The sequence below is a fragment of the Heliconius melpomene genome, chromosome 12 (assembly GCF_056956725.1).
Source record: "Heliconius melpomene rosina isolate 202511_hmr_F chromosome 12, ASM5695672v1, whole genome shotgun sequence".
In the NCBI taxonomy this organism is placed as follows: Eukaryota; Metazoa; Arthropoda; class Insecta; order Lepidoptera; family Nymphalidae; genus Heliconius; species Heliconius melpomene.
The window spans coordinates 6,918,592-6,933,274 of NC_140400.1; the positions used below are offsets into that span (position 1 = coordinate 6,918,592).

A 14,683-nucleotide genomic window follows, 5' to 3' on the forward strand; every position below is an offset into this window, starting at 1 on the left:
TACAAAACATTTATGAATTATAAAAATATTTTTAACTTTAGTTTTTTTTATTTTTAAGAAAAAAATATTGTCTTTTTTACAATTTAGAAAGGATAAAAGTTTTTGTTCTATAAATAGCAACAATGGCATGTCGGTGTCTATACAAGAACAACCGTGTAATTAAAAGATTGCAAAAAAATCAGGAAGTCATTGAGAGTGGAGCGCGAACTGCATCTACGTTTTATATTTCATTTTATATTAGTTACAGACTATCAAAATAATTATATAGCCATAAAAGTTGAAGAATTTCAAGAGATAGGGATTTCAAATTTATGGGATTTGTGTGCATGTGTGAACATTTTAAAACATATAAAGCACGATATAACATTTTTTTTGCATCTATTAACCAATCAATTAATATCTTTCAAAAATAACCATAATTATTAATTACTATATCTATTCTATAACTAGCAAGTGTACTGACAAAAATTATAAGTTATAAGTAAGTATAACACTCACTGTCGTCGTCTATGCACGAGGTACATGGCAGCCAGCAGTGCGGCGATCAACGCTGCCAACGCCGCCAGCCCTGCGCCCCACGCCGCGCCGCTCGCGCTCGCGCCCTCCGCGCCTCCTGCACCGCACTGCAGACCCTCCCCGCACGCGCAGTACGGAGTGCCGGGCTCCGTTGGGTTATCTGTATATCAAACAAATTTAAGAATACCATCTAAGAATTCATAATACCGATTTAAATGTTTTAACAAACTACACGCCGTATCCTGTATATGGCAGGATAGGCATGGATTCAATTTCTTAGCTATTACGTGTTAATTGGTAGAACTCATTCCTAGGGCGTCAAACTCACAACTGTCGACGTTTACAGTAAGACGCGGTGTCGCTGCGCCACAATGACCTCTACCGACGTCAATTTATAATAATTTGAAGTCAAACATTATATATGACAAGTGGACTCAAGTAGAGGTCACTCAATGTAGCTTTTATTTGTACACTTCTTTTTCAAATATATGTGTAATAAACATACATATATGAAATGATTTACAACATTGAACTTTAACATTCAAAATTGAATAAAAACTTAGCAAGTTATTACAAGTAAAATTAAAATGCAATTTAGTCGTTCCGCACATTATTTTTATAAAAAGTTTGGCCATATAAAATTGTAGGATAAGAACAATCAAAACATGCATATTATAATAATTGTAATACAAGTCATGACACTTACGTACTAATATTGTGTGAACTACTTTCATATTCTTTCAATATTACAATTTATATGTATACAATAAAAAAATGATTGAAAACACAAAAATTCTACGACAAAAGAATCAAAACAACAATAGAGAAATTGCAGTGTACTCACTAGATGGTCTCCACACGCAGACGGCAGGAGGTGCGCAGGCGCGCGCTAGGCACGCGTGGTCGTGGCCCACGTAGTGGCGGCAGCGTGGTCCGCCCCACGCGCCCGCGCACGCGCACGCGCCCTCGCTCGCACCCGCGCCCGCCACGCAGCGGCCGCCGTGCGCGCACGACCCCACACACGAGCCCCATTCTGGAATTCATATAATGTTCATCAGCAAGACCTTTGAGAACACAGTATCAATGCTACTGGACGTGCGAAGAGCAGAGCTCGTCAAGTGTGTGAAGAGGTTAATGGCAGTGGACGAGGTGAAAGAGGTAGAGCGTAATGTTTAATGTCCCGTTAGGGATGAAGCTAAAAAAATGTTCGTCTGTACAAGGTGCTTGTTAAGTTTAGCATAATATACGACTTTGAACGACAACACCCACCACGCGCGCTCGTGGATTTTTTTAAATCAATGATAAAACCCGTAATTACTTTTTTTAACTTTACAGTTTTCCCTTACTTTAAGGGAGGTGTTACAAAAGACACTTCTTTAAAACACTTAGTTTTAAACACGATCCGTCTATTTAGAAAATTAGTGTGTTTGTAGCTACTCGTATATTATGCTTATACTATAAATATCTTGCATCTTTCTATGGAAATGTAATGGAGAAATCTTGTTCACATCCGGAGGTAGCTCAAACAAGTAGTAAAAGTAATTAAATAAAAATGATTTTAAACATCATAATGGCATAAATTTAGGAAACAAATATAATAAAAAAGAAAAATAAATTGTATCATATCTTGGCACACTTTACACTTTATACTTTAAAGTAGACGATACGACGATAAAGTAGACGAAGACCGATACAAAACCACGCGAGCATTTCTTATTTTCTGCGAACTTAACCGTTTTCCAATAGAGTTCTCGTGTGATCATTTGTACGAGACACGAGTGTGTAGCGCTCTATAGAGATTACTATTTATCTTCATATTATACATGACATCGAACAAAGTTGATAAATATAGAATAAATAGTTAAAAATATAGAATAAACAGTTAAATAATAGAAAATATAGTTCAACATTCAATTTTTACAACACTTATCTTTGACAAATAAATATTTCTAGGGTATGTATAGACCTATTGCATTTTTTGGTTTTAGACTTTTCAATACAAGTGGACAGACGGATAGACAAAAGAAGACGCAAAAACAAACACCCTATGAATAATGTATGTGTCAAATTTAAAAAGTACAACTCTATATATCGTGAACGCCGCCGTATCCCGCTACTGGCTACCTCATAAATTCTGCCTCACGTTCGACTGACGCGGCAATGTTTCACTGCCTAGATATTACACTCATATTTTTAACTATTTTCAACTTCAAAATTTTAATTTTGTGATAAGTATAAAGAAAAATATAATAAATAAAATGATCATTTTCTTAAACAAATAAGTAAAACAAACAAATGTATGGGGCTAATAAGTAGAAGACGTAAGACCAACAATAGATAGTCCAATTCGAAGAGAACTTTCATATATTGTCTGCTTCTATTGAAATTGCTATGAAAACATTTCAAATATGTATAGAAAACTTAAAAGTTTCGGTTTTTAGTACTATTTTCATACCTAAGCAACATTTCTATTCTGCTACTAATTTGACTTTTTAATAGTTATTTGTTTTTTTTTTCAGCTTCACGCTGTATCCCGCACGTAGCAGGTTATTCAAAGCGATCCTAATGTTAGGACACTTCGCTCCCCACTTTCTCACGAATTCTAGAGAATGTCTCTAGTTGCTCTGATACCAAAGCCATGAAAATATTATATATTTTATTTCCTTGAGTGGGGATCGAACTCAAAACTAATAACGTTTGCCTGTTTTTTTATAGTATAAATATTGATTTGTTCGTTTATTTTGAACTAGTGGACCCGGACGCGGCTACGCCTGCTTGAACTATAAGAATATTTATTAAATATTATATAATATATTTATTTTTATAAGGATGAATATCAAAATATACGTTCATTTTGGGTGACGTTTTCTTAAAACAACAAAGAAACTTTGCAAACCGGTGCTTAGCAACGACGGTTGTTATTAACATGGCAGAATAAATTGCATGTCAAATTAGAAAGTATTTTAATTTATTAGTACATATGTGTAATGTAATGTTATATAGCCTATAGCACTTCTGAAGAATGCAGCTTTCATACAAAACAAAAATATAGTAAATCGGACCAGTAGATCCAGAGATCTTAGCGTTCAAACAAACAAACAAACAAACAAACTCTTCCGCTTTATTATATTAGTATAGATAGTATAGATACGTACATATAGAGTGACACCCGCCGCAATGAAAAGCGCTCTAATGTAAATGTGTCAAACACGTTAAGAGCTGCCACTTGCACTGACAGCGTGAGAACAGATAACGACTTTCACTCTTTCTGCCGCAATGCTACTTCAATAATAATCATAAGTTTAAATGAGCTAATTCTGATAATGTCAGATATTAATTATTCTAAATATATTTTACCCGAATCCCACACAGCAGGGTCGACAGAGGGAACCTAGTGTTATGACACTCCGTTCTCTATTATGTGGAACTAAACTAAACATTAAAAAATTCACCACAACCAGTCACGTTTACAATTACACGTAAAAAAAAACGATCTAAAAAGGCTAATAATCAAAGCTTATTATATAAAATGAATTTCATGACCAATATTTTCATTGAGTAGTATGTAAATGAGGGGCAAGTGTGCTCTCAGCCTCACGAGCGCGGGCCGGTTGCCGGGTTAGATAACGCACTGGTCGCCGTGACGCAACCACCGCCGTGTTGATATGTCATACTGTGACATATCATTGCCTTCAGCCAAGTTTCTATATTAACTAGTTATATATTGAGCCATCCAATTGATGAGGAATTTAAGTAATTAAAGTTTCTAAATTGAAGCCTTCGCTATCAAAGTTTCGAACGAAAGTTGATTTGATGGAAACTAAAAGTACTATACATATATCGTCTTTTGATACACACTTATATATACACATTTTTTATAGCTTCACGTCGTACCCCGCACACAGCACGATAGACAGAGGGAACCTCGTACATACATGTGCTTATTCAAAAGGGGCATACAAAGGAAAACACCGAGAAAACGCCTGTTCGTTGAATAATTTTAATATAACAAGGCAAGATTGTTTTGATATTTATATATAATACTTTGGTCATTAAAATGTCACGGATCGGTGAGCTCCAAAGAGACGTCACCACAAAAGTGCCTGATGACTCAGTGGCAGCGTCCACGCGCGACCCTGACCTCACTTTATTAAAGTTATCGACATTTGACAGTCGGTTTCAGGCGACGGGACGCGACGCTGCAGCAGTGCACTCATATTATATAATTGCAATACAATTACTATATCACATACACCTACTAGAGTTAGAACTATTATTAAAGCACTATAATATGAATTGTAAATAATCTAATACATGTGTAATAATGTAAGCTTATCGTCGTTTAATATAAACCTATTGTTAATATAAGGTCACCTCTTAATATCATACAACGATCAATCAGAGAGCTTCAAAGGTCAACCAGTATCCTAGCTAAGTAAGCTTGTATAGAACTTTTAAGAGCTTATATTGCAAGTAACGTGGCATCGAGAATACTAAAACTAGTAATAAAGTTACTCGTAAAGTGCTCCGGCTGCATCGCTCGTGCCGCCTCGGCACTGACCACAGTAAAACAAAATTAAAACAAATAAAATATCGACTGTTGGACCTCCCCGACAGTCGCCTTGACATATTGCACATCGCGAGTGTGAATATTGTACTAGATTTATTCAGTACATTCTTTACTACTTTGTAGCTAAACTTAATTCGAAGTGTATGTAGCCCCTCTTAAATTCAGCTTTTACAATTTTTGTTAAGAAACGATTATATATTTATTTAAAAAAAATGGTATAGCGATGGAATTTTGCCTTATATACAATTATATAAAAAAGCAAGTTGCCGAAAGTACACGAGTATGTAAAACTTACATAATTTTCAAATCAAAATCAAAATTATGTAAGAGCAATATTTAACATATCTCGTTTCCAAACAAACCAGTTATATTTTACTACAATAATTAATTTTTAACTAAAGTACTTTTCTGCAACCGACGCCAATGCAATACAGTTTAAACATTATCATCTAGTTAAAATAAACTAATAAACAATTGAAAACTCACGATAGTCCCTTCGTACTCTTCGCCCCATTTAATCTAAATATTCACAATTATCTTATATACAATATACACTCAGTTACTATAGCCACTGAACATTTTCTCGCACCGTCTCACATAGTGTCTGTAGTACAGTGTCTCGAGTAGTGCCCGTGCGTGCGTAGTGCCGCAGCCCGCGATCGCCACTGACGTAAGATGCACGCTGCGACCGACGACATGCCGGCCACCACTGTACAGTGTACGGTGACTAAGTATATATAATAAATCATATTTTTGATGTCTGTTTGAATATCGTCTTTAGCAGACACCAGCGACTCTACCAGTAATGTCGACCAGACAATCTGCTTGTGCTCGGTACCAGACCGAGGCCAAAAACGAGGCGACGAGTACTGTGATAAACTTCTTCTCACGAAAATTATGAATTCAATTATTATTTAAGCTAAGAATGAACATTATATTTTTTTTTCAGAAATGAGACAAATTAATTTATATTAGTTATAAATGGCCAATGATCCAAATGTACGTACGTATATTTAATTTAAACTTCTTCGTTGTTTTTAACAAAGTTACGTGAACTTTCTGAAGCTCCTAGTACTCCGTACCTATACGTGACACGGTGGTGCCGGTGCCTCATCCCCCAATGCCTATCCACCGCCCACAACTAGATTAATAATTCTCATCGTGCGCTCTCATCAACTATTTCCGACCGACTTTCCACTGGAAATGCTTAACGTTGTTCCGGAAACATAATAGGAAAACTTCGCCAGGTTGCATTCTGTACCAGCCATACCTAAATATAGAGTACTATAATTAAACACATCATTTATTCGGTATCTTATATAAGAACCAAAGACTAAATACTAACTTTAATAAACTTTACATTCATTCTGATAAAACAAAAACGAAGTCGAGTGAAAACTTTTATAAGACAAACTAACAAAGACAAAGTCTCGTGAAATGCTGTCGTGAGAAACATCCTCACAAAGTATCTCGGGGAAATCACAAACAATGGGAAGTTTACGAAGAATTTCAGTAATCTAATTAGCGATTATAATTTAGTGATGCAATTGATAGCAATTACACTGGCGTTACAGCGTGTATCGTGTGTTGTCACCGCGTGTGGTGGTCGCCCGCAACGTGCACGTGCGATGCTCAACGCATAAGCATCCATTTAAAGAGCCTAATATGTCTGTTATAAATAATAAAAAAATATAATAATAAAAATCTGTTATAATACACAATATTTTTTTCAGCTTCACTCTGTATCCCGCATGTAACAGGGTATGCCGAGGAACCTTTCACTTCCCACTTCAGTTCCCACTTTCCGCCGAATTCTGGAGATGATGCGTGGCGGATCTCAACGCCGCGTTTACAGTAACACGTTTGCGTCACGACTGGCCCCTATATTGTTAATTATTAATTAATAATATTGTTTTACAATTATTAAAAGAAGCATATCACTCGCCTTCCACCAGTTTTAGTCTGCTAACTACATATACAGTGTTGTAGATTATATTGTAGTTGGCAGACTATTAGAATTATTAGAATTATTCAAAACTTTAGTTAAAATACCAGATTTAATGCTATTTGCTTTGAAAATGTGCAATTTGTCATGCGATTTAGTCTCATATAATTGCACAAATAATAATAATAATAATAATAAATAAAATTTATTTCTCATCACATTGTATACAAACAGAAATATAAGGAGGCAATAAAGTGAGACTGACGCTGACGTACTAAGCTCTGGGCTTGTGTTACGAGTCGCCAGGTTCCCACTCGCGGAAAGGCCAGAATATTATATTAACATGATTGAGAAAACAAATAACAGTACAATAAGTATTACATTAAAAGAGGATTGCGCGTGAGTGTGCGTGGGTGTGGGTGTGCGTGTGTGTGTGGGTATGTGTATGTGTGTGTGTGTGTGTATATGTGTGCGTGTGTGTGTTTGTGTGTGTATGTGAGTGTGTGGGTGTGTGAGTGTGTGAAGCTATTTTATTAGTTTTATAGTATTGATTAATTTTATAGGAAAAATGGTTGGGAGTATATGGATATATAAGCGATTTTAGGGATGTATAAGGGATTTCAAAATGACCTATTATATTTTTAATACATTATGCAATTATACATATTAGTTAATTAATATTTTTTCAGTAGAATCGTACGTCATGTCTAGTAGCCAGTTGGTAAGAGCTTTCTTAGTTTTCAATTTAGTCGTGCCGTAAAATAGTAATTTTGTATTTAACTTGTTATATAGAAAGTTGCCAAGAAAAACATAAAACTTACGAGAAAAATTGGTTCTATGGGTGGATGTAGGGCATACAGTACCTTTTCTACGTTTACTGATAATTAATTTTGGGTTATAAGTTAATTCTGTATGTTTTTTAAGAATCGTTTGTAGTACAAAGATTTGCCTAACAGTAAGTACATTCCATTGTTTATAAAGTTCACTTGTTGAATATAATATTGGAAGAAATGCACTTACTTTTAGGATAGCTCTTTGGGCTCTTTCTAGTTTTAGCATTTGGGACTTATAGCATCCTCCCCAAGACGTGATGCAATAGCCAATAACGGATTGGCAGATCGCAAAATACACTGTTTTAATAATATCACGGTCAGCAATGTGGCGTAGATTTTTGAATATGAAAATTAATTTGCGTAATCTTATTGTTAAGTTATTAATATGAGTTTCAAAGCTTAAGTGGTGATCAATATCCACACCTAAATATTTAACTACGTTAGCACGCTGAAGCGGCTTACAGGAACAGCGAGACTGAAGAGATAAGTTGCAAGAGTGAGCGGTTAACTGAAGATTAGACGAAATCGACACTTTGTTAATGGAGAAAGTTAAATATTTTGTTTTCTCAACATTCAATGTAAGAAGATGATCGTTTAGCCACTTCTTGACTATGTTGATACCCTCCTGAGCTTGACAGTATACGTCAGTCCAAGAGCCAGCTTTGAAGAGTAGGACCGTATCATCAGCAAACGTTATGATTTTACCATTAGCTAGAGAAAGTTGGCATAAATCATTTAAATAGGTTATGAAGAGCGTAGGGCCGAGCACACTACCTTGAGGAATTCCATATATTACTGGTAGGGATTGACTAGTATAATCACCAATTTTAACTATCTGGGAGCGATCATTTAAATATGATTTAAAGAGCTCTAGCGGTAGACCCCTAATTCCTAAGCATTCTAATTTAGTTATCAAGGTTGGAATCGAAACAGTGTCGAATGCTTTAGCTAAATCTAAAAAAACTGCAATACACTTCTCTTTATTATCTAAGCCTGTTACTATATGGTCTGTAAGAGAGTGCACCGCATCTGATGTTGATCTTTTCATACGAAATCCAAATTGATTTGTTGACAAGAGATTAAATCTTTCTAAGTAATGGACTAATCTATTATTTATTAGTTTTTCGAGACACTTAGATAGTGACGGTAAAATCGAAATTGGCCTGTAATTATCAACACGGTTCTTATCTCCGCTCTTATAAATAGGTATGATCAAGGCAGTCTTAAATGATGCAGGAAAGATTCCTGAAGTAAAAGCAAGGTTGCATATATATACCAAAGGAGGGATAAGTATATGTTTATACCTTTTTATAATTTTGTTGGGTATTTTATCAATACCCACGGCACAGTCGGCTTTCAAACTATCTATAATTTTATTCAGTTCAATCTCGTCAGTAGGAAGTAACATAAAAGAACTCGACAATTTTTTGGAGGAAGAGGAGTGCACACATGAATTAGGCAAGAGTCTTTCTGCTAAATGTTTTCCAACGTTAGTAAAGTAGGAATTTACTTTGTCAACGCTTTTCTGGGGTTCTAAAGCGGAGAGGAGGTTTGTTGCTGGTACTTGTTCCTTAGTCCGAAAGGTGGTCTTTTTCAATGTTTCCCAAAGTTTTTTCTTGTCAGAGCTTGCCTTTTTAATATCCTGCCTCTCAAAGTCTCTTTTAAGTTTCTTCAATAGTGTATTACAAAAATTTCTATATCTTTTATACGTTTTTATCAAAATTTCATCGTTTGGTTTTTGTTTTAATTTTTGATGCATTTTGTCCCTATTGCGCATACACCTAAGTATCCCTGGAGTAATCCACGGCTTAGTCCTTATTTTTCTATTAGGTATATTTTTAAAGTTAGTGTTACTTAGTATTATATTACTTAGCAATGAAATCAAGTGTTTAGTAGCTCTGTTCACGTCTTTATATGTGTAAATTTCAGAAAAATCAATAGTTTTTATACATGAATCCAATTTTTCAAAGTTAATACGTTCACAAGTGTGTTTTTTGAAAGCATGTGTAACACATGAATCTAAGTTTAAAAAGAAAAAAACAGTCTCGTGATCAGTTATTGACGTTTGGGCGACATAACAATTTACATTTAGTTTAGTTTTTATCATAACATGGTCTAAACAAGTGCGCCCGTGCGTGGGAAGGGTATGCCCTGCTAATAATCCATGTTCAGCTAATATATTTAGGTAGTAATTGCTTCTAGTATCAGGTGAGTGTTCCACAATGTCAATATTAATGTCACCCGTAATTATTATATTTTTATATTTAGAATAACTCTTAAGAAGTTTTTCTAGTGTTTCTATAAAACCAGTGGTATCCCTATGTCCCGGCGGTCGATAAATAGATATAACTATAATATCATTATTAATATTTAGTACTAAACAATTTGCATTACTTAGGTTAGCCTCTTCAATGTTAATGTTGATATTTTCGAGATAATAAACAATAACCCCTTCGTTTTGGGTAAAATTACGAGTGGTGGAAGTACTACTATAACCCTCTATAAGCGGAACATGGGATACAGATGTTAGCCAACATTCAGTTAATATAATAATATCCCATTTCACTTGGCTTCTATTTATTAGTGTTAGGAAGCTAGGAATGTTACGATTTAAACTACGTATGTTCTGTGTTATGACTTTGAGACATTTATTAGACATAGGGACTAGTGTCGAGCAATTTTCAATATCACACAGGGAAGAGTGTGATATTGAGAATTCATCGAGGTTATTATTGATTACTTCCATGTCTTCTTTATAATTATCGAATTTTATTTATAAATAGGGGGAGACAAATAAAGGAGCTAACGCGTACAGAACAAGTAATCAACAATATTAGATATATTAGTAGGTTAAAGTAGGTTATCATAGCATTTAGACAAATTACTACAAAATATAAATAAAAATAAACAAACGTGGAAAACCTTATAGGAATGTATATATAAATAGCTGATGTATAAGTGTAAATAGTTTTTAGTTGAGTTTTGTATATGTATTGTATATTATTGTACTTAATTAGACTAAAATTTAACATAATCCTATATGCAATATATAGGTTATAAAGTAAAAAATAAAGGCTAAATAATAAAATAAACACACAAGAGGTCGCACATTTATCGATAATAAATAGTAAATTCACACTAATTTTCTGAGATCTTCTTGTTCCTCGATACGTGTTATAGGAGAAGCTTCTTGTTTTTGGATGAAAACTCTGCCGAAAGAGGTCCAGCATCTGTAGTAGTTCTGCTCTCGTGCTTGCTGCCTGGCTAAAAAATATAGCCGACGGGCTTTTGTAGTTAAGAAGTCTGATATAAATATAGTTTTAGGTGGGCCTTGAATATTAAGGTTCGAGGTATTAAGTGTTGGTTGGTGTAGAAGTTTTTGTGACTTATTGTAGGCAATAACACATTTTATGAACGTTGATTTCCTTGTAGTCGTTGTGAAGTCCACTATAACAGTTTCATTTTTTGATTTTGGTCGATAAATTTCTCTTATTTCGAGATTTTCGTGGAATGGGGGTTGTTTCACTATGGCACCCACTTTGTTTATAATTTTAATTAAGTGATCTTTATTTTCTTTTTCTAATTTTGGAATATTTCTAATCTCGACCGTAGTAGACCGGGAGTTACGTTCTTGAGTTTCCAATTTTTCTTCTAGTTCTTGTATTCGACATTTAGAGTTTTTGTTTTCTGATTCCAATATAGCCACTTGATTTATTAGCTCGTCATACTTTTCCGACATAAAGTCAACCGATTTTTGAATTTCAAAGTTTTGTTCTTTAATGGAATTCAATGTTTGAGTGATATTTTCAAATTTTTTATCTTGTTGGGTTATAAAATCAGCTATCATCGATTTTATTTCTGAAGTAAACGAATTCGTGTTATCCGTTATTTCTTCAAACGACCGTTTAAATCTCTTTTTAATGCTTACATTAGTTTCGAGTGTGTCCAAATCACTAAATGTCGTTTCATGGAGCTGGGGAGTGCTTTTCGATATGTTTGTGTTTGGCGGAGTGCGTTGTAAAGCCATTTTAAAATATAATAATTTATAGCGTAGGCCTATTTGTAACAGTAGCCGACGGCAAGCAATGCGAAAATCCAACTGTTAGATGTGGCAGAGTGAGACAGATGCGTCGACGCAATTGATAGCTACGTTAGTGTCGTCGCAGCTGGTGATCGGTTTAAAAAGCGCAGTTGCAATAAAGCGGCAATTAGTGCACTATATTTGTTTCTTTCTTAAGGTGTGTGTACTACTCACAGGTTGTAGAATTATGATACAACAGAAAACACGTCCGAACTCCGTGGATGCCCGCGAGCGAGAGGAATAATAATGACCATGACTGTTTATAATAAAATGATCGTACATTCGTTGATTCTGTGTTGCGGTAAGATTGGACTATTGACAAGGGATTTACCTGCGCGTATAATTTACAAAAAAACAAGCTATATCATATTTTTCCTTGTCGAGCCACACAGTGCAACCTTGAAACACTTAGAAATTTGATAATCGGTAGTTATAATAATAATTATTAATAATTTAAATGATTTTATTTTTTGTGAAAATTAACAAGAATTTAAAATATTTATACTACATATACTAATTCCCGCCCGCAATTTCGTTTATATTGACTTATTGACGTAAAACGTAAAATTGCGCTTTTTCTTGTTTCTATAGGATTTTTTTGAAAAACCTCTTTTAGTACTCTCCTATACTCCCCAAGCAAAATATTTGACAAATAACAATACACAATTACCCATCAAGTAAAGAAACAATCAAGGTTTATTTGAAAACCTATTAGCATGATTTTAACTTGACATTTCTTAATAATTGAATATAAGGAAAATGTAGGTGAAAAACCACGCGGATGCTGAGAGCCTTATATGATCCGTCGCATCGGTGACGTCAGTTGGTAGGTGTGAGGCAAGTAGGCAATACGTAAATAATAAAATACACAGTAAAATTACTTCGCTAATCACCGACCTAGTTTTACAAAATAAAAAAAACCTACTTTTTTCAAACTTAATCTATTTTCTGTTATATTTCAAATCAAATGAATATACATATTTAAAATCTTAAATTAAACTAATCTGGTAAGACAGAGCGCGGTATTAAATTCCGTTACTCAATAACGCAATGTCTTCAATTTGAAAGGAAAGTGGATAATAAAATCATTTAACCCTAGTTTCCCTCTGCCCTGCCTAGGATAGGCACTACGAAGTACGAGGCTATGTGCGGCAGACACGTGATGCAAAAGAACTACAAGTAAAAAAATTATGCACCTAATGCTATCATTCGTATGTGTCGAGATCATCAGACGATCATTTTCCTACCTAAGTCCTAAGGTAGTAATAGAAAACCCAGATTAAATGTGTCGAGCGAGGCTTTAAACTGGTACAGTGTACGCAAACAGCGGGGAAGGCCCGCGGCCACTCCACCTAATATCAACTTGACATTGTTAGCGAGAGGCTTTACCGCGACCCTCCCCTCCCCTCCACCCGCGCCGTGACTCACGCGCCGGTGGACAGTGTAAATAATTAACAAATAAACATTTCTGTATACATCCTATTGCTCTTTTGCTTTCTTTAGTTATGTTAAAATGGTAATTAACATTATAATATTGAAAAGTAAACAAGACATACTCGTTATTGTACGTGTACTCGAAGTGTATTTTTACACAAAAGCTGCTCCGTGACCAAGTTCCTTATTTACTTTTATTAATATAAAAATAAAATTTATAGATGATATTTAAATTAAAAGCTCGTTTATATATGTAAACCATTTAAAATCATTTTAACATCAAGGCCTTATATAAACTTATTTTATTTTTGTAACAACCCACGATGCGTTCTTCGATTATATCTACTTTAAGATTTATTATAAAAAATATGACATTTATCCTCATCATGTTACAGCAAGGTCGTATAGAAGTTTAGTAGTATAGTATTTATACTTTATATCCACTCCGTACAAGGCGGGTCGAGTACCGAGCGAGTAGAGCTGGTGCAGAGCGGAGGCAGACGCTCTGACCTCGTTGCGGTCAACACGCGATCTCGCTTATATGTAATCTTAAATTAGGTATTTATGCTAATTTATATAATTATCCACATAAGCATAAATCTTGCAATCACTATAAACTACTATAAAGTAGAGATAGCTCGAGTAATATTGGGGTAATAAGTGAAACACACACACACATGCATACATATATACAGTGTTTGTATATATGTATGCATTTGTGTGTGTGTTTGATACCGGCATAATATCTCATCACTCTGTTTTCTCCACTTTCCATCTACAAAGTAGCGAACTTAGTAATGACACTACTCACTGTATTTTGAGGTAATTAAGAGAAAAATATTAATTATTTCTCTTCCTCGAATGTGGAATCAAACCCACAACGTCACACGTGTGTGCTCCTGCGCCATGACAGGCCTCGAAAATTAAAAGATAATGATAAAAGAAATATTCAAAAATAGAAAGTATATATGAAAAGAAAAAAAAATCCTATTTCGTTTAAGGCAAGCAACTATTCTATTTATACTTCAAAAAATATTTAAAGTTCACTGCAAAAATTCTATTAAAGAAAATATATTTAACACAAATAGCAGAAATATTGTCGCGAGAGGGAAAGAGAAGGAATAATGAGTGTAGGGGGAAGAGGGAGGACTGCAATTGGCGCGGGAAGTGGAAACTAAAAGACGGAAGCATTGCGGTGTTTGTGTGTGAATACCGGCGTTATGAGAGGAGCGAAGTATTGAACTGTCGCCGTTGCTACATATTACTTTCTCGTTATGATATATCATTATTGTTATGTCAACCGA

The 14,683-nt window shown here is 34.7% G+C and overlaps 1 protein-coding gene across 2 annotated transcripts in view; it reads right to left on the reverse strand.

Annotated features, from left to right (window-relative positions):
• Positions 1 to 14,683, reverse strand: part of LRP1 (LDL receptor protein 1) — a 66,290-nt gene that overhangs the window by 4,159 nt on the left and 47,448 nt on the right. For both annotated transcript variants that reach the window (XM_085194747.1, XM_085194749.1), the window contains exons 56-57: positions 1,361 to 1,549; positions 499 to 676 (exon numbers count right to left, since the gene is read on the reverse strand). In XM_085194747.1, coding sequence (XP_085050873.1) covers positions 499 to 676; positions 1,361 to 1,549 — 367 coding nt within the window. The remainder of the gene's footprint in view (positions 1 to 498; positions 677 to 1,360; positions 1,550 to 14,683) is intronic.